The 19,991-nt window shown below is 44.2% G+C and overlaps 1 protein-coding gene across 1 annotated transcript in view; it reads left to right on the forward strand.

The window, feature by feature from the left end:
* Nucleotides 1-604: 604 nt before the first annotated feature.
* The window catches only part of LOC144592042 (aldehyde dehydrogenase 1A1-like), a 66,418-nt gene continuing 47,031 nt past the window's right edge, over nucleotides 605-19,991 (forward strand). Inside the window, exon 1 of the mRNA XM_078396263.1 lies at nucleotides 605-749. Within this exon, the coding sequence (XP_078252389.1) occupies nucleotides 734-749 (16 nt within the window). The 5' untranslated portion in view covers nucleotides 605-733. The remainder of the gene's footprint in view (nucleotides 750-19,991) is intronic.

Below are 19,991 nucleotides of genomic sequence, written 5' to 3' on the forward strand. Positions count from 1 at the left end.
TATGCCAGTATCTAGATCTTGCTTCAAACATTTTTCACACACTACACATATATATATAAAGAATTGTTATATATGTGTATGCCAATTCAATTAACCACAATATTCTTTGCGAAAAGGCAGTTATAAAACACAGGAATAGAGAGGTGCCAAATTGATGAAAGATTTTGCAGGGTCTGTTAAAAGATTTTTTTTAATCAATTAAAAGGAGCAAGTCCTAGACAGAGTTAAATAATATTGAGTTTGGGGAGACAGAGTGTCAGTGGGGCCTCCTTATCAAAGAATAACATCTTTACAATTACAACTTTCACCATCTTCATTGTGGAGTCAAACGCTGATTTTACCGCAAAACTCTGGTCCCTGCAATTACCGCAGGGCAAAAATGAATGAATTGAAGTGATGTGGAGGTGCTATCAGAAATGAAATGGTAGGCATGTCAAAATGACAATGTATATTACATGGTCAGAGGAATAAATGGTACGTGCGATAGCTGCGGGTGATTTCAATAGCTATCTGCAAGTTTTTTCTTAAAGTGAATCACGAGAATTGGTTCCAATTCAATGCAGATTAATTGTTTGCTCCAAGCAACCCTTTGCATGAGCCGTATGTGCATTGGGTTTTAAGGAAGGAAACGTCTATATATAGGATCTGTGTACATGTGCTGGCTTAAAACTTCACGCAGAAAGAGCGTCAAAAGTCAGCCGCAGAGGTTGAAACCAACAGATCTAGAAATGCAATGCTTGTTTGCAGTGGTAAGGACCTTTTGATTTCTTGCTGATTATTTTTAGCAACTTCGTTATTCTTTGGTTATTGTTCTTAGCATATACATTCCACTGGGTTCTCTCTAAATTTGATATGTAAGAAGTGTTTACTGATTTGTATACGCTGATATATGCTGAGCTACTAAATTAAACAATGATCTCTAACACAACCCTTGGTATTTGTTCACCGAATTGCAGATTACGTTGTGTTTTAAGCTTCCAAAATGCAAAGTTAAATTATTAAATCAAATTTATATCTTAACAGCTGCATAGGATCGAACACAGAATAGCTAAGTGGACTCATGACCGAAACATTTATATTCATGATTTGCAGTTAGAAACACTCACAAAGGCAAACAGTGAACATTTCTGCAGGAATTTACTTTTTTTTAAATAATCTATTAATTGTGATTTTGCACAACCACCCCTCCCTTGTCTAGGAACGCCTGGGCAATGGAGTGATATCGAGTCCAAATATTTAGGCTGAATCATTTTGTGAAGCTGGAGCCGAAATTAAACGTATGAAAAAAAATGAGAGCGGTTTGATCTCAATAGGCGAGGCAAAGGGAATGCAACAGGTTATATGAGTACGTTACAAATTCTTCACCAAACCCCATGTCTTAGAAGTGAATGGCCTACAATCTAATATCTAGGTTGTAAATGTATGAATATTTTCATTTACCGTGCTAGTTACCTTACAAACTAAGCTAAACCACATATTGTGTTCCTTAGATATACGCATTAATATTGTTTGATATTTGTAAATAGCAAGGTAATAAGGATCAGACAAGGGTCTCGACCAGAAACGTCTCCTATTCCTTCTCTCCAGAGATGCTGCCTGTCCCGCTGAGTTACTCCAGAGATAAGAATCAATCCTCCTGTTGTGTTATGCAGAAACGTGCAACTTTATATCAGCGATTGCGAAAGTGTAATCCAATAGATCAGTCCTCTTTGCTTTACGCTATTCCATCGTGTTCCTATTCCATGGTTTGCCTTTTCGTGACTTTTTTTCAAAGATCTCTATTTTCATTATGTTTTTAGGTGTGGACCGGGACTTAATATTATGCGTTTGACAGGATAGGCTGATTATTCCAGGCCCCGAGACCACTGAAAGAAAACGGTGTCAGTTAGGACTTTAAAAAAAGACACAATGTGCTGGAGTAACTCAGCGGGTCAGGCAGCATCCCAGGAGAACATGGATAGGTGACGTTTCGGGTCGGGATTGTGGGGTTTTTTTTGTAAACCAGCAACTACAGTTTCTTGTTTCTTCTTCTTAGTTTAGGATTGTGGGTGGAAAGATTATCTTTAAGAAAAACAATATTTTCATGTTAACAATAGGAAGGGCGTTTGAGCTTCTGTTGGTAACGTTGTCTTCGGTGTACTTGTACATACTTAGAAGAGTTGGCGAGGTTACAAAACAAATTATTACAATAGTGGGGAACCAACGTTGAAAACGCGTAAGGTCCAGCATCTGTGAATAAAAGAGTCAATGCTTCAGGACCTGAAGGTTAGACGACTATCATAGTAAGCTTGTCTGATGACGGGAGAGTCCTCTACTATCAAAGAGAGTATTCTACTCTCACACTCCTATTTACCACAGCCCAAAGTAAAATGCACGGAAACCATGGTGTGATGTGTAGCACCGCTGTATGGTTTTTAAGCTACACACACGATACTCATCGCTAACCTGAGGACATGAATCTGAAGAAGGGTTTCGACCCGAAGCGCCACCTATTCCTTTCCTCCAGAGATGCTGCTTGACCCACAGATTTCTCCAGCATTTTGTGTCTATCTTCGTTGGTAAACTATTGAATACAAAGACTAAAGCACCCATTTCTGTTAAAATTATTTGTTCCCTGTGATATTTAAATCGGCGTGAGGATCTGAACGAACTTAATTAATAAGCATATCCAGTATATACAGGGCGTTCACGCTAAAAATGGTTTGCTATTCCACTGAACTATTCAGAGGGAAAATATCCCTCTTTTTTATCGTACTATTGTACTGTGTCATCTTTATTATCGTACGATGTCATCTATTGTATAATCGTTGCTGCAATTTCGGATGAAATTTAGTTTTTGTATTCGAGTCTCCATGCCCAATAATCCAACACCTCGATCATTCAATGTACCGATTTTGAAATACGGACATAATAAATAGAGTTTTCTTATAGAACTACGGTTGACAGAACACAAACTGTAAAGACATTTCAATTCTTAAATATTCCTTCATTACTCTTGGGGTTTTTTTTCGATTCCAATAAAGTGGAAATGGAGCAACTTCTTCAGTGGAGCACCATAGGCTAATGATAGTAAATTATGCCTTCATGCTTCCATTCCTTTCAGTCGACTTTACTAAATGTACAGAATCCACATAAAATATGACCTGTAGAAGGACACAACGAAGGCTTACACTGATACTGAAATAAAAGATCACGCCTAAAATGAATGATTTGGGGCGTTTATTTTCCGTTCTACTATCTGAACCACCAAGTTTTGGAATCGCCTGAGGTCATTGGAAAAAAATCTTGTCCGCTTTAAAATTAGGCTTAATCAGTCTTGCAAGCGTAATAATGTTTTAACTGGGAAAGGTGATGTGCTATAATTAAACTACTTGAACCATGTTCAATACTTGCTCCAATTTAACGGCGAGTGTGTGCTCCCAGACGCATTAGATTATCCACACCTTGTAAGATTCCGCAACTTTGTGCGTTTTGGGGCCATTTTTAAAATGATCAATTTTACCCTAGTGAGTGCATTTGTAAATCCTCTCATTTTCTAATAAGGTGGAAAGTTATGACAAAGTTTTGTCATCAGATCTAAAAGTGTAGAGGTATCTGCAAGTGAAACCTTCGCTGTTAGATTCGGCGCAAAGGACGGATCACTTGCTTTTTACGCAGAACCATGTTGCTCAATATATTAATGTTTGCATACCAAGGCCAAATAGCTACCGAATATAAAATTGGGATATGATAAGAATTTTTTCATATTTTAACGAGATTGAAATAATATGTATTTTGTCATTGTGTGTTGATTATCAAATCTGATATTTAATGGGATTACTATTCCCTATTTTCACTGATGTCCACGAAGTAAATTTCGTCCTCTATAGGCTAATTGATGCAGCTTTATTCTACAGACTTTTCTGGTTAGATTGCCTGATATTAAAAGGCGAACAAAAGTGATATGGGTGTTATGTACCAGATCAAATGTCCACGTTGGCCTAACCCGGCTTGCCGTTTACCAACAGGACAGAATGGAGTGCTGATATTACATCAGATCCCTCAATAACGTTATCCTCCATTGACTTCAATGACGAGAAATATCAACTGGTGTATAATGACTGCAACCATCCCATCACACAAGAAACAATAGCAGCAATAGACGGGACCCTTTGTTCCTGCGCTGCTGTTTGATAAGATTATGGCTGGAATTTTACCCAGAGCCATTTCTCTGCACTAACCCTGCTTCCCTTAACATCTGAATATTTCCGTCTCAGAATTGAGCTTCTTTTGCCCTCTTAGGAGGGAACTTCACAGATTCATTACCTGCTGGCTGAGGAAATTTCCTCTCATCTTTCTCCTGTTTGGCTGACCTTTTTGTTTTGATATTGTGAATCTTGATTCTGGACAGCTCAGTCAAAAGGAACCTGATCCCTGTTCTATCCTATCAAGCCACTTAAAGAATTTTATACATTTTAAAGGAATCTTATAACCTTAAAAGCATTGGCCCAATCTACCTCACCACTCCTCACACTGTAAATTTGGCATCAATCAAGTGAAACTTCACTGCGCCACAAAGTAAAATGTTGGAGGAACTCAAGTCAGCAGCATCTGTGCAGGGAATGGGCAGATGGCATATCTACCTTTTCAGGAACTATTTTCCCTCTATCGTAAGTATAGCATCCCCTTGATAGTGAGATTAGACCAGTACACAATATTTGATAGTGCTCACCAGCACCTAAACAAATGCAGAAAGTTGTCATTACTCTTGTGCAAGTTGTCTTGCAAGAACAGTCCATATGCTACTTGCCTTCCTATTTGTTCAGTTCAGGTCAGTTCAGTTTAGTTTATTGTCACGTGTACCGGGGTACAGTGAAAAGCTTTTAGTTGCGTCCTAACCAGTCTGCAGAAAGACAATACATGATTACACTCAATCCATTTACAGTGCATAGATACATGATAAGGGAATAACATTTAGTGCAAGATAAAGCCAGTAAAGTCAAGTCAAGGATAGTCCGAGGGACATCAAAAAGGTAGATAGTAGTTCAGCACTGCTCTCTTCTTGTGGTAGGATGTTATTGTTATTGACTTCCTATCTCACTCACTCTAAACTCATCTCTGGAACACTTGGACACTAAAGATTCCTGCATTAGATGCCTATTTATTGACTATAGTTCTGCCTTTAACGCGACAATCTCATCTAAACTAATCTCCAAACTCTGGCTCCTAAGAGTCAACTCCCTTCTCTGCCACTGGATCCTCAACTTTCTGATCCACTGACCTTTATCAGTGAGGATAGGTGACAACACCTCCTCCAAGATAACTTTCAACATCAGTGTCCCACAAGGATGCATTCACAGTCCCCTACTATACTCCCTTTACACACACAACCGAATGGCCAGATTAGGCTCTAATTCCATCTACAAGTATGCAGACGATGCCAAATCACAAACAATGATGAGCTGAAGTATAGGAAGGAGGTAGAGAACTTAATGATATTTTGTCAAGACAATAACATTTCCCTCAATGTCAGCAAGATGAGGGATCTAGTTATTAACTTCAGAAAGCATGGTGGAGTACATGCCTCAATAAGCATCAATTATGCAGATATGGAAATGGTTGAGAAATTCAAGTTCCTTGGTGTTAATATTACCAATGATCTTTCGTGGATATCCATGCGATTCAACAACCAAAAAGCACACTAACATCTCTATTTCCACAAGAGACTGAAATTTAGCATGTTCAAGTGTCTCTTACAAATTTCTACAGATGCACCACAGAAAGCATACTGTCGCATTGCATCACAGCTTGGTTTGGCCACAGATCTGCCCAAGACATCAAGGATTGTAGATCAAGCTCAATCCATCACACAGACCCAAATTTCCACCATTGGTCCCAACTGCACTTCATTCTACCTTGGAAAATCAGCCAACATAATCTTGTTTTCTTCTATGTGCTCCCATCCGGCAGAAGATACAGAAGCTTCTGTCTAGATGTCCACCTGTAAATTTCGCCGGTGTGGGATGAATAAAGGAATATATTATTAAAATTGCATACCGCCAGAATCAGGAACAGCTTCTTCCCCTCTGTTATCAGGCTTCTGAATGGTTCCTGCATTGCTAGGGTACTGTTCGATTCACCTCTACCCAACTGGGGACATTGAGTTTGTTTAAGGAACTAATGTGCTGCAATGTGTTACAATGCTGAGAACTATATTCTGCACTCTGTATCGTCCCTAGCTCTATCTATTTTACTTGAGTTTAAACTAATTGTATCCACGGATGGTATATCCGATTTGTTTGGATAGCATGCAAAGCAAAGCTTTTCACTGCACCTTCGTACACATGACAATAGTAAACCTAAACCTAATTCCCAAACTTAGTTATTTTGCAAACCTATCTCTGTGATAGCTATTGGATCATAGCTTTTTTAACGTCCATCTGTGCTACTAATTCACCTATCTTGTTGCCAATACTTTTAAAGTTAGGAGATTCCTTTAAAATGCTGTCATAAAAAGCATTCAGTTTTGTCTTCTTACCATTTTCTAATGCTCTGACGCTAATTAGATATGCAGTCTTGTGCTTGACCCTTCGAGCCAGCACTGCCATTCATTGTGATCATGGCTGAATGATCCACAATCAGTAACCCGTGCCTGCCATCTCCCCATATCCCTTGATCCTGCAAGCCCCAAGAGCTTTATCAACTCTCTTTTCAATTTAATTGGCCTCTACTGCCTTTTGTGGCAGAGAATTCCACAAATCCACAACTCTCTGGATGAAAAAGATTTTTCTTATCTCAGTTTTAAATTGTCTACCCTTCATTCTTAGACTGTGGCCACTGGTTCTGGACTCCCCCAACATTGGGAACATTTTTCCTGCATCCAGTTCTTTGATAATTTTACACGTTTCTATAAGATCCTCTCTCATCCTTCTAATTTCTAGTGAATACCAGCCCAGTCTTTCCAATCTTTCCTCATATGACAGTCCCGCCATTCCGAGGATTAACCTTGTGAACTTACGCTGCACTGCCTCAAATTAGACCAAAACTGCACACAATACTCCAGATGTGGTCTCGCCAGGGCCCTGTACAACTGCAGAAGGACGTCTTTACTCCTGTACTCAAATCCTCTCATTATGAAGGCCAACATGCCATTACCTTGAAGAAGGGTCTCAACCTGAAACATCATCCATTCCTTCTGTCCCGATATGCTGCCTGGCCCGATGAGTTACTCTAGCATTTTGTGTCTACTTTTGATTTAAACCAGTATCCGCAGTTTTTTTCTAACACATGCCATTAGCTTTCTTCACTGCCTGCTGTACATGTATGTTTACTTTCAGTGACTGGTGTACAAGGACACCCAGGTCTTGTTGCACTTCCCTTTTTCCTAATATGACACCATTGAGATAATAATCTGCCTCCTTGTTCTTGCCGCCAAAGTGGATAATCTCACATTTATCTACATTACACTGCATCTGCCATAGTTGTATAGGGCCCTGGTAAGACCACATCTGGAGTATTCTGTACAGTTTTGGTCTCCTAATTTGAGGAAGGACATCCTTGTAATTGAGGCAGTGCAGCGTAGGTTCACGAGGTTGATCCCTGGGATGGCGGGACTGTCATATGAGGAAAGATTGAAAAGACTAGGCTTGTATTCACTGGAGTTTAGAAGGATGAGAGGGGATCTTATAGAAACATATAAAATGATAAAAGGACTGGACAAGCTACATGCAGGAAAAATGTTCCCAATGTTGGGCGAGTCCAGAACCAGGGGCCACAGTCTTAGAATAAAGGGGGAGGGGAAGAGAGGGACAGAGGAACTATCTAAAGTTAGAGAAGTCAATGTTCATACCACTGGGCTGCAAGCTGCCCAGGCGAAATATGAGGTGCTGTCCTCCAATTTCCGGTGGGACTCACTGTGGCACTGGAGGAGGCCCATGACAGAAAGTTCAGACTGGGAATGGGAGGGGGAGTTGAAGTGCTCAGCCACCGGGAGATCCGATTGGTTAATGCGGACTGAGCGCAGGTGTTGAGCGAAGCAATCGCCGAGCCTGCATTTGGTTTCGCCGATGTAAATAAGTTGACATCTGGAGCAGCGGATGCAATAGATGAGGTTGGAGGAGGTACAGGTGAACCCCTGTCTCACCTGGAAAGACTGTTTACGTCCTTGGATGGAGTTGAGGGGGGAGGTAAAGGGAGATAAGGAAAAACTTTTTCACCCAGAATTGTGAATCTGTGGAATTACTGACTCAGAAGGCAGTGGAGGACGATTCTCTGGATGCTTTCAGGAGAGAGTTAGATGGAGCTCTTAAAGATAGCAGAGTCAAGGGATATGGGGAGAAGGCAGGAACTGGGTACTGATTGTGGATGATCAGCCATGATCACAGTGAATGGCAGTGCTGGCTCGAAGGGCAGAATGGCCTACTCCTGCACCTCTTGTCTATTGTCTATTGCCTAATAAAGTCATGGCTGATCTTCTGCTTCAAGTCTATATTCTCACCTGACCTTCAAGCCTCTTGCCTCTCAAAGTCCAATAATATGCTGATCTTAACCCTAATTGTAATCCACTACTGGGCATTCGGAAATTTTCCAAGTTATGCAATGACTGAGTAAAGAAATGTCTCACCATCTAAATGGTTGACCTCTTAATCTGAAATCTCGAGCCTTAGGATATAGTTTTACAGTATCTCATCAATACCTCTGATTTAATGTACATTTTAATTAGTTCACCTCTCATTCGGTATTGCAAAGAAGATTCTCTTGAACTTCGACAGGTGTACAATAGAGAGCATATTGACTGGTTGCATCATGGCTTGGTTCGGCAACTTAAATGTCCAGGAGCGGAAAAGACTGCAAAAACTTGTGAACACTGCCCAGTCCATCACCAGCTCTGACCTCCCCACCATCGAAGGGATTTATCAGAGTCGCTGCCTCAAAAAGGCAGCCAGCATCATCAGAGACCCACACCATCCTGGCCACGCACTCATTTCACCACTGCCATCGGGAAGAAGTGGTGGAGCCTGAAAAATGTAACTTCCAGGTTCAGGAACAGCTTCTTCCCTACAGTCATCAGGCTATTAAACACTATAACCTCAAATAAGCTCTGAACTACAATAGACTATTATTATTATTATTATTGCACTACTATTGTTTGTTTTTTGAGTATATGTGTATGTGTGTGTGTATATATATATATACATATGTGTGTGTGTACGTGAGTATGTATATACATTGATTTATTTGTTTCTCTCTTGTTTATCATAATGTTTACAGTGTACTATGTTTACATATTCTGTTGTGCTGCAGCAAGGAAGGATTTCATTGTTCTATCTGAGACATATGACAATAAAACACTCTTGACTCTTGATTCTCCTAATCTCCCCTCATATGGCATCCAAGAATTCAATCCAATAAATCAACAAGGTAAAGATAGACACAAAATGCTGGAGTAACTCAATGGGACAGGCAGCATCTCTGGAGAGAAGGAATGTGCGATGCTTCCCCATTCCTTCCAAAATGCTACCAATTCCTTTTCTCCAGAGATGCTGCTTGTCCCACTGAATTATTCCAGCATTTTGTGTCTATCTTCAGTGTAAACCAGCATCTGCAGTTCCTTCCTATACAAATCGACAAGATGTCTCTTCTCAGCCAAATACCTGATATACAGAGTACAACAGTCCAGGTATTGTTTTGCAAAGTTTTATTGGCTGCAGTGAGGCAACCCTGTATTTTTCATAAAATGTTAACATACTCCTTTTTTATTTATAAATGTTGCACACGTTAATTTTGTGTGCTTCAAGAACTATGAAGTTCAAGAACATCTCATTATTCTGTTTTATTGACTTTCTCCGATTGCCCTTCTTAGACCATTGCAGTCTTTTTGGAGAAGATACCCTAACAATGTGTTTGGGGAGGCAATTCCAAAATGTAAGCTTTAAATGTACTTTCAATCAGAATAGCATGTGATTCACAGGGCAACATATGTACATTTGCTATGGGTATATTCATCATCTGGTGGTCTTCCCATGCTACTGCTATACTTGTCATTTGAGGTGGTAGAGGTTGGAAGCTTGGGAGATGCTGTCAGAGTAGTCTCAACAAGTAAAATCAGAGCATTTTGTAAACAGTAAAGAGAGCACCAATGCTACCTTTAATGGTGGAGGGGATACATTTCCAGGCTGGAGGATGGGGTGCATAGCTTCTTTTGTGTTGTTTGAATTGACATACCTGGACAAGTGTAGGGCATTCCATCGTGTTTGTACCTTGTTTGTGCCTTATTTTTGGCTTTTGGGTGTCAGGAGATGAGTCAGTCATCACAGAGGTAACCAATCTTTAGACTTCGAAGGTAGACACAAAATCCTGGAGTAACTCAGCGGGACAGGCAGCATCTTTCCTACACAATCTTTAGACTTGGTGCTGTAGCTGCTGTATTTATTTGGCTGGGTCTACTTGAGTTTCTTGCCAATGGTGACTCCAAGGATATTGATGGTGGGTGATACAGCATGAGTAATATCGGTGAGGCAACACAGCAAGTGTAATGTTGTTGCATATCTGGAGCGACTAGGTTTGTATACACTGGAATTTAGAAGGATGAGAGGGGATCTTATCGAAACGTATAAAATTATTAAGGGGTTGGACACGTTAGAGGCAGGAAACATGTTCCCAATGTTGGGGGAGTCCAGAACAAGGGGCCACAGTTTAAGAATAAGGGGTAGGCCATTTAGAACAGAGATGAGGAAAAACTTTTTTAGTCAGAGAGTTGTGAATCTGTGGAATTCTCTGCCTCAGAGGGCAGTGGAGGCCAATTCTCTGAATACATTCAAGAGAGAGCTAGATAGAGCTCTTAAGGATAGCGGAGTCAGGGGGTATGGGGAGAAGGCAGGAACGGGGTACTGATTGAGAATGATCAGCCATGATCACATTGAATGGCGGTGCTGGCTCGAAGGGCCGAATGGCCTTCTCCTGCACCTATTTTCTATTGTCTATATCAAGGGTAGTTAATTAGACGGTAGGCACAAAATGCCGGAATAACAGTGGGTCAGGCAGCATCTCTGGGGAGGAGGAATGGGTGACGTTTCGGGTCGAGACCTTTCTTCAGTTAATTAGATGCTTTCTAATTGGAGATGGCCACTATCTGGGAGTTCTGTAACAGGAATGTTATTTGGCTCTTATCAGCCCATGTCTGAATATTGTCTCAGTCGTGTGACACATCGGCACGGGCTTCAGCTGCTGATGAATAGCTCATGCAATTAACCATGAATATCCCTGTCTGACCAAACAGTGGAAAGAAAGTTGATAAAACAGCTGAAGACACGACATTTACTGTTTTCTCCGTTGACCCATTGGTTAAATCACAAAGGATAAAATGTGTCAATTGCCTCTTCAAAAAAACACACCGAATCTGCCTAATCATATCATATATATACAGCGCGGAAACAGGCCTTTTCGGCCCACCAAGTCCGCGCCGCCCAGCGATCCCCGCACATTAACACTATCCTACACACACTAGGGACAATTTTTTACATTTACCCAGTCAAATTAACCTACATACCCGTACGTCTTTGGAGTGTGGGAGGAAACCGAAGATCTCGGAGAAAACCCACGCAGGTCACGGGGAGAATGTACAAACTCCTTACAGTACAGCACCCGTAGTCAGGATCGAACCTGAGTCTCCGGCGCTGCATTCGTTGTAAAGCAGCAACTCTACCGCTGCGCTACCGTGCCGCCTGTCACAGTCACAGTCACATAATCACAGTCATTCAATCATACAGCATGGAAACAGGCCCTTTAGCCCCACTTGCCCATGCCAACCAAGATGCTCCTTCTACCCTAGTCCCATATGATCATAGAAATTTCTCAGCAATGCCAGCAGTAGAGGTAGGAAATACAAGACTAGGGTGACACAATGTCATCAGCAGCAGAGCAATAGATTGGACTGATGTATTGCACAGAAATTTACAATCAAAATAGTTGTCAACAGTTGTCAACAGTAAGTAGCCAGCAACAAAATGGTATGCATTTGTCCTGTAATCTATATTAGTTATGTTATTACAGCAACAGATACTTTGTACAGTGTATGCAAAAGTTTTTTTTGCTATCAGACGAAGGTAGCTTGTACATGGTTCAAAGTAGTTCATGAAGCTGACACTAAAGAACAAACTACAACTACCACCACAGTCACTCTACATGCACAGAGCAATTTGCAAGCAAAAGTCACAAACACCTCAATTGCAGAACAAGAACTTTAAGCATTTAAGGTTATAAGCTTAACTGGTTAATCATAACTAATGCATAAATAACCATAAATAATAGGAGTTACAGGAATCTGTCAGATTACTCAACCAATTCTGGGCACCATGTTATAGGAAAGATATTGTCAAGCTTGAAAGGTTTCAGAAAAGATATATGAGGATGTTGCCAGGACTAGAGGGTGTGAGCTATAGTGAGAGGTTGAGTAGGTTGGGTGTCTATTCCTTGAAGTGCAGGAGGATGAGAGTTGATCTTATAGAGTTGTACAAAATCATGAGGAATAGATTGGGTCTCTTGCCCAGAGTAGGGGAATTGAGGACCAGAGGACATAGTTTCAAGGTGAAGGGGGAAATATTTAATAGGAATCCGAGGGGTCATTTTTCACATAAAGGGTGGTGGGTGTATGGAACAAGCTGCCAGAGGAGGTAGTTGAGGCAGGAACTATCCAAACATTTAAGAAAAAGTTAGACAGGTTCATGGATAGGAAATTTTTGGAGGGATATGGACCAAACTTGGGCAGGTGGGATTAGCGTAGCTGGGACATGTTCGCCAGTGTGGGCAAGTTGGGCCGCAGGGACTTGTTTCCACACTGTATCACTCTATGACTATGTCCATAACCTTATTTCAAGATAATATTAATGCATGTGATTTTATCCACCATATTGTGAAGCTTAAAATAATGAAAACGATAATCCATGAATCCTTGGTAAATTGTAGGAATCCAAGAATACTGAAAAAGTCATTGCACAAATAAAAACACTGGGATTGGAACTCAGCACAGCCAAAAACAGAACATGTTCCCTGTTGCCAGTCCAACCACTCTCAGGTGTATCCACCTATCACTTGCTCGACTTTGTCCTGTGCCCACTACTCTTTTCCAGCTTTCTCTTCTCCTATTGCAATTAGTCTGAATAAGGGTCCCAACCATAAACATCATCTGTCGATTCCTTCTACAGATGTTGCCTAACACGCTAAGTTACTCTAACACTTTGTATTTTGCTCAAGATTTCAGCACCTGTAATTCCTTGTGTTGACATGTCATTTAATTAATGCACGAGATTGGATGTGAAATGCATCAAATTTCTAAGAATTCAAACTCAATAGAATTTGATGTAGAAAGCTGCAATGCCAATTAATTTGTACCGTAGTTAGAATTTACAAGAAGAACGTAAAATTTACAAAGATATAATGTGGATACGTCATCTGAACCAGATGTACTGCACCCCAGTGTTGTGAAAGAGGTGGCTTTAGAGATTGTGGAGACATTAGTAGTGATCTTTCAAGAATCATAATCATCATAATCATACTTTATTAGCCAAGTATGCTTTGCAACATATGAGGAATTTGATTTGCCATACAGTCATACCAATAAAAAGCAACAAGACACATAAAATACATTTTAACATAAACATCCACCACAGTGACTCCTCCACATTCCTCACTGTGATGCAAGGCGAAAAAAATGGTCAATCTCTTCCCTTCTTTGTTCTCCCGTGGTCGGGGGCCTCAAGCCTTCAGTTGGCTGTGAAAACGAAATTAATAATATGTGAAAAGATCAGGCAGTCAAGAATTTTCTGCTTCTCTACTACTGGATCTTATGACGGTCGCTACATTGGAATATGCAACATCTCATTCTTTGAAAAGTTCTTGTGGTCTCATTCCAAAGTTGCCAGTAGATTGGTTGTGAAGGTCACATGGAAAAGTGGACTGAGCTCAATTTCGTAATGTTTTTATTCTCTGTTTAACCTGTAGAAAATGTTGAATACAGCAATGAAATTTCTAGCTATGTGCAATTGTGGGAATTTCCAGCAATGCAAACATTTGAATTACACAAAATGCTCTACAATGAGATTATGGAAAGCTTTAACTACTCCTATTACATTATTATCTAAATCGGTAATCTAGTTAAGAAACGAAAGGGGACCCAGTGCTGAGTCCTGTGGTCACAGATTCCCAATCAGGAAAACGTTTGTATCCAATTGGCTTTGGATTCCACGTGTTCTAAACTTCCAGGCCAGCCTGCCATGCTGGAGTTTGTCAAAGGCCTTGCTGAAGTCCATATAGAAAACATCCACCACCCTGCCCTCGCCAATCATCTTGGGGACCACTTCAAAAAACTATATCTGATTTGTGAGACATGATTTCTCCACGCACCAAGCTATGCTGACTATCTCTAATCAGTCTGTGCCTATCCAAATGCTGGTAGATTCCATTTCTCAAAATCCCCTCCCAAAACTCTTCTCTCCACTGATGACAGGCTCACTGGCCTGTAGTTCGCTGGCTTGTCCTTGCCCTTCTTAAATAATGGTACAACATTTGCCACCTTCCAGTCTTCCAGGGTGGCATGGTGGTGCAGCGGTAGAGTTGCTGCCTTATAGCAAATGCAGCGCCAGAGACCCGGGTTCGAACCTGACTACGGGTGCTGTCTGGGCAGAGTTTGTACCTTTTCCCTGTGACCTACGTTGGTTTCCTCCAGGAGTTGCGGTTACCTTCTATACTCCAAAGATGTACAGGTTTGTAGGTTAATTGGCTTGGTAAATTGTAAATTATTCCTGGTGTTAATATGTGGGGATCGTTGGACGGCGTGGGCTCTGGAGGCCAATGCGCCTGTTTCCGTGCTGTATATCAAAACTAAACTGAACTCGCCAAGTAAGGCAGCATCTCTGGAGGACATGGAAAGATTGGGACTTTTTTCAGTTTGATTGTAGTTTTGGGTGGGGGGAAGTGCTGGAAAAGAGTGGGACATATATTCCACTTAGGTATCTTACATCCTTTTTTAAGTTCTCACCTTTGTCCGCCCATCTGTCAATCAAACTCCTCTCACCTGAATCCCTTACCAGACCATCCCATCCCACCTTCTTTTCCAGCTTCCTCAGAAATGTTGTGCTCACTTTACATTATCTCTCATTCTGTCTGCCATGATGTATCTGTTCCCACTTTCTCTGTATTAACGTTTATCTGCTGGTTTATGACCATCTTGCCCGCTTGAATGTTCTTGCAATCAACCACTATCCTCTTCACTGCATGCCACAGGTGTAAGCTTTGGGCTATGGTGAATTTGGAATGCTTTACTTTACATTCCTATGACTAATATATTGGTAAGTATTTTTTTAATGAAACAATAACGTCACCAATTACTCCGGATGCATGGCTATTGGTTCATTTGTTTTCCTACACAACAAGAGTGACTAGTTTTCTATGATATTAGAACAAGTGGACCCGTTAGACCCATTCCTCATCCGGTTTCCAATATGACTAGGGAAAATCGCGTTTCTTCTTTAAAATAAATTGCTTTAAAAAAATTTTTAAATAAAGAGGACAGGAAAGAGGAGAGGGTGCCACTCACCTCGGCCCCGTGGTCCCAGCGCTTCAGCCAGAGGAGGCGTGGACCCAAAGCCTCTCCTATATTGGTCTAACACCCTCACCCCCCCACTCAATCCCCTTATCCCCCCCCTCCACCTCCCCACTCACCCACTCCATCCCCCTACCCTACCCACACTCCTCCCTCCCCTCCCCCACCTATACTCCACCTTCCCCTCCCCCACTCCCACCCCCTCCCCCACCCCCACCTCCCCTCCGCCCACACCCCTCTCCCCTCCCCACCCCTATTCCCCCACCCCTCCACTCCCCCCCCACCCCTCCCCCCCCACCCCTCCACTCCCCCCCACCCCCACTCCCCCCCACCCCCACTCCCACCTCCTCCTCCCCCACTCCCACCTCCCCCTCCCCTTCCTCCTCCCCCCCACTCCCCCCTCCCCCTCCACTCCTCCCCTCCTCCCCCATCCCAACCCTCCCCCAGTCACCCACCCCATCCCCTCTCAACATAAACGGGCCCCAACTGCGGAGGCGCAGAGCAACAACTGCACGCACAACAACCCTAACGATCCGTGGACCCGTTGGTGCTGAAAGCCACTTACCTGTGCCCCGTGCTGGCAGGGCTGAGCGGCGGCAAACGGCGATTGGCGGCGACAGCGAACGGGAAGCACCGCCCATTTTTTTCATCCAACTCGACGCCCATTCCTCGTTGGGTTCCCATCGTGACATGGGAAAATTGTGCTTGTTCTTTGAAATAAATGGCGTTTTTTAAATTTAAAATAAAATAAATCCGATCTGGATTGTATTTCCTTTTAAATGGTAAAATCCTCTTTTTGTGATCCTCAAGACTGTGCCCTCATTAGGCAGCAGCGTCAGCTCGATTGCGACGGCAGTTGCTTTGAGCGGGAAGAAATTGCTCCTCCCACATGGAACCCGGACCAATCGGGCGTCGAGCAGGAAGTCGGAGCCAATCAATGGGCTTCACCTGGGGGTGAACAGCAGGAGCAAATCAGGACTTGCCGGCGACCAAACAGAGCGGGGAGCATCAGCGCTCCCCCCACATGGGCACCCCAGTCAAACGGGCGTCGAGCGTGAAGTCAGAGCTGAACACAAAATGGCAACCCTCCCCCAACTGTGCATGCGCCAGAGCTGAACACAAAATGGCAATCCTCCCCCAACCATGCACGCGCCGGAGCTGAACACAAAATGGCAACCCTCCCCCAACTGTGCATGCGCCAGAGCTGAAGCCAACATGGCAAACCACCCTCAATTGCACACGCGCCGGAGCTGAACACAAAATGGCAATCCTCCCCCAACCATGCACGCGCGGATGCGGCAGTCATACGTTGCTCTCCTGCATTGGTGAAGCACCCTCCTCTTCTCCACTCCTCCTTCCACCGCCCACCCCCTTACTCAATCCCCCACTCCCCCCTCACTCCATCCCCCCTCCTCCCTCACCCACACCATCCCACCTCCTTACCTCCCACACACCCACTCCACCCCCCTCCTTCTCCCCCACTCGCCCACTCCATCCCCTTCCCTCCCCCCCACTCACCCACTCCATCCCCACTCCCCCTCCCCTCCCACCACACTCCCCCCTCCCCCACTCCCCCCCACCCCCACTCCCCCCAACCCACACTCCCCTCCCCCCTCCCCTCCCCCATCCTCCACTCCCCCACCCCCACTCCCCCCACCCACACTCCCACTCCCCCCCACCCCCACTCCCCCCCACCCCCACTCCCCCCCACCCACACTCCCCTCCCCCCACTCACCCCTCCCCTCCCACCTCCTCCACTCCCCCACCCCCACCCTCACTACCCCCCACCCCCACTACCTCCCACCCCCCTCCCCTCCCTCAACCAGGTCATCAGTCAGGTCCCCCACATCCCACCTCCCCTACAAGATTAATATATATTGTCTATTGAAAGATATACGTATAACATTTTATATTCTTACATTATTATATTTTAAGTATTATTAACAGCCAGGTGTGGAATGGGGCGGAGCCCGCTGTCGCGTTTATTTGTATAATAAAGCTCGTACCACGACGTAAACGGAGTATACCTTTAATTAGCAACTCTGTACAGCAGCCGCCTGCTTGTCTGCATGCCCGGGCAACCCCCTCACTGCCACACCCCGGGTCCCCACGTCACCTCCGGCCACCGCATTCCTTACACTCTTATTCCCATAATACCACATCTCCCTTTCTTTGAGAACAAAGGGTGGACTACCTTTGTCTCTGCAGGTCTTAAGGGGTTTATTCTGCCCTTTTGCTGGAAGACCTGTCCCTTATTCAAGCATGCAAAATAGAAATAAAATAACTTCCGCGTTACCATACTGTGAACTATTACTTTAGCAGGCTGTGTTCTTCAAAACTTAAACTCTCAGGTTTCAGGTAAATGTACCAGGTTTACCAAACATTTTCACCCTCTCTTTTCCTTTATTATAGAAAACAGATCAATAAATCACAAATCAAGTCTCTTCGGCTTTCTAACCTCTCTCCCACACCTGGTCCGCACAGTCTCTGTGGTGGGGCCCTCTCTGCTGGGTGATGTTGTTACTGGTGGAGCTGGCTCTGGTGGAGCTGAATCTTCTCCCACCGGTGGCTCATCAGCGTCGACTACCCCACTGTTGGTCTGCAGCGGCACCAAGTGCTGCCGGTTCCTTCTCAGTGTGCCCTGAGGCACCTGGACGATATAAGAGCGAGGGGTATTGTGTGTAGATAGCACTTTGCCCTCGACTCATGCATCGGTGACCCACACCTCCTCCTCAGGTACTAGTGGCTCCAGATTTCTCGCTCCGTGCCTCTTGTTGAAGGATCTTGCGTCGTTCCACCTCTTCTCCCTTTCCTTGGCCCCCAGCGCGTTGTAGTCAGGCAAAACTGGATTCAGCAGGGTTGGAAGGGCAGGAACAGTAGTGCGGAGGCGGCGCCCCATCAACAGTTCGGCCGGGCTGTAGCCGTTCTGTAGAGGGGTTGCTCTGTAGGCCAGCAATGCAAGATATGGGTCTGACGCCTTTGTTAGCAGGTTTTTCACGGTTTGTACAGCGCGTTCCGCCTCACCATTGCTCTGAGGCCACCTGGGGCTGCTCGTGATGTGCACAAAGCCATACTCTGCTGCAAAGGCTTTAAAGTGGCTACCTGAGAACTGGGGCCCATTGTCACTTTTAAGAACTTCCCCAATTCCATGACGAGAAAACATGGATTTCAGGTGTACCACCACATCTGTGGACCTTGTGTGTGTCAGCAGCGCAACTTCCACATACCTTGAGAAATAATCAACTACTAGTAGATAAGTCTTGTCTTTCAGCGTGAATAGGTCAGCTCCCAAGGTTTGCCAAGGCCTGTCTGGCATCTCCGTTGGCATCAGCGGCTCTTTGACATTCCTTCTCTCTTGGATGCAGGTTCTACATTTCAGCACCATGTCATTCAGCTGGCTGCTGAGTCCTGGCCACCATACCGTCTGTTTGGCCCGGCCCCTGCACTTTGTCACCCCCAGGTGTCCCTCATGTAGTCTCTGCAGCACATCACCTTGTAAGGCTGATGGGATGACGAGCCTCGTGCCCCGCAGCAGCAGCCCATCGTGCACAATCAGCACTGCTCTTTCAGCCCAGTAATGTCTCAGCACTCCCTGCAGTTGGCTTTTGTCGGGCCAGCCGTTTGTGCAGTACTCCATCAGTGCAGAGCATGTGCTGTCTGCCCGCAGGTGCTCACGTAGGCTGCTCAGATAATCTCCTCTGACAGGAATGTTGCTGATGACAGAGTCTACATAGATGTTGGTGTCCTCTAATAGGCTTGTGTCTGCGTGTGTTTTTGCGGCTCTCAGAGGAGCACGCGATAGGGTGTCGGCTGTCCCCAGGCTTTTGCCAGGGACATGATTGACTGTATAGTTGTACCTCATGAGTCTCATCCTAAATCTTTGGACTCTTGGTGGGAGGTCATCCAAAGCTTTCCCTCCCAGCAGACTCACCAACGGCTTGTGGTCAGTTTCCAGCTCGAATGGTCTTCCCAGGATGAAACAGCTGAACCTTTCACATGCCCATGTCGCAGCCAATGCCTCCTTCTCTACTTGAGCATAACGCTGCTCTGTCGGTGTCATTGACCTGGACGCATATGCCACAGGTGACCACATGGCATCGCTTTTCTGCAGCAGGACTGCCCCCAGGCCAAAGGAAGAAGCATCAGCAGAGATCTTTAGAGCACTGTTTGGGTTGTATAATGTGAGCACTGGTGTGGATGACAGCTCTGTTTTTAACCGATCAAAGGCGGCCTGCTGCTCTGTCCCCCAGTACCAGTGGTTCTTCTTGGACAGCAGGTCTCGTAGCACTTTGTCTTTTTCGGCCAGGTTAGGCAAGAAGCGGCCCAGCTGATTGACCATGCCCAGAAAACTCCTGAGTTCGCTGACATTTTTGGGTGCATCCATTTCTTGTACTGCTCTCGTCTTCTCTGGATC

This window comes from Rhinoraja longicauda, chromosome 3, assembly GCF_053455715.1.
Source record: "Rhinoraja longicauda isolate Sanriku21f chromosome 3, sRhiLon1.1, whole genome shotgun sequence".
Taxonomy (NCBI): Eukaryota; Metazoa; Chordata; class Chondrichthyes; order Rajiformes; family Arhynchobatidae; genus Rhinoraja; species Rhinoraja longicauda.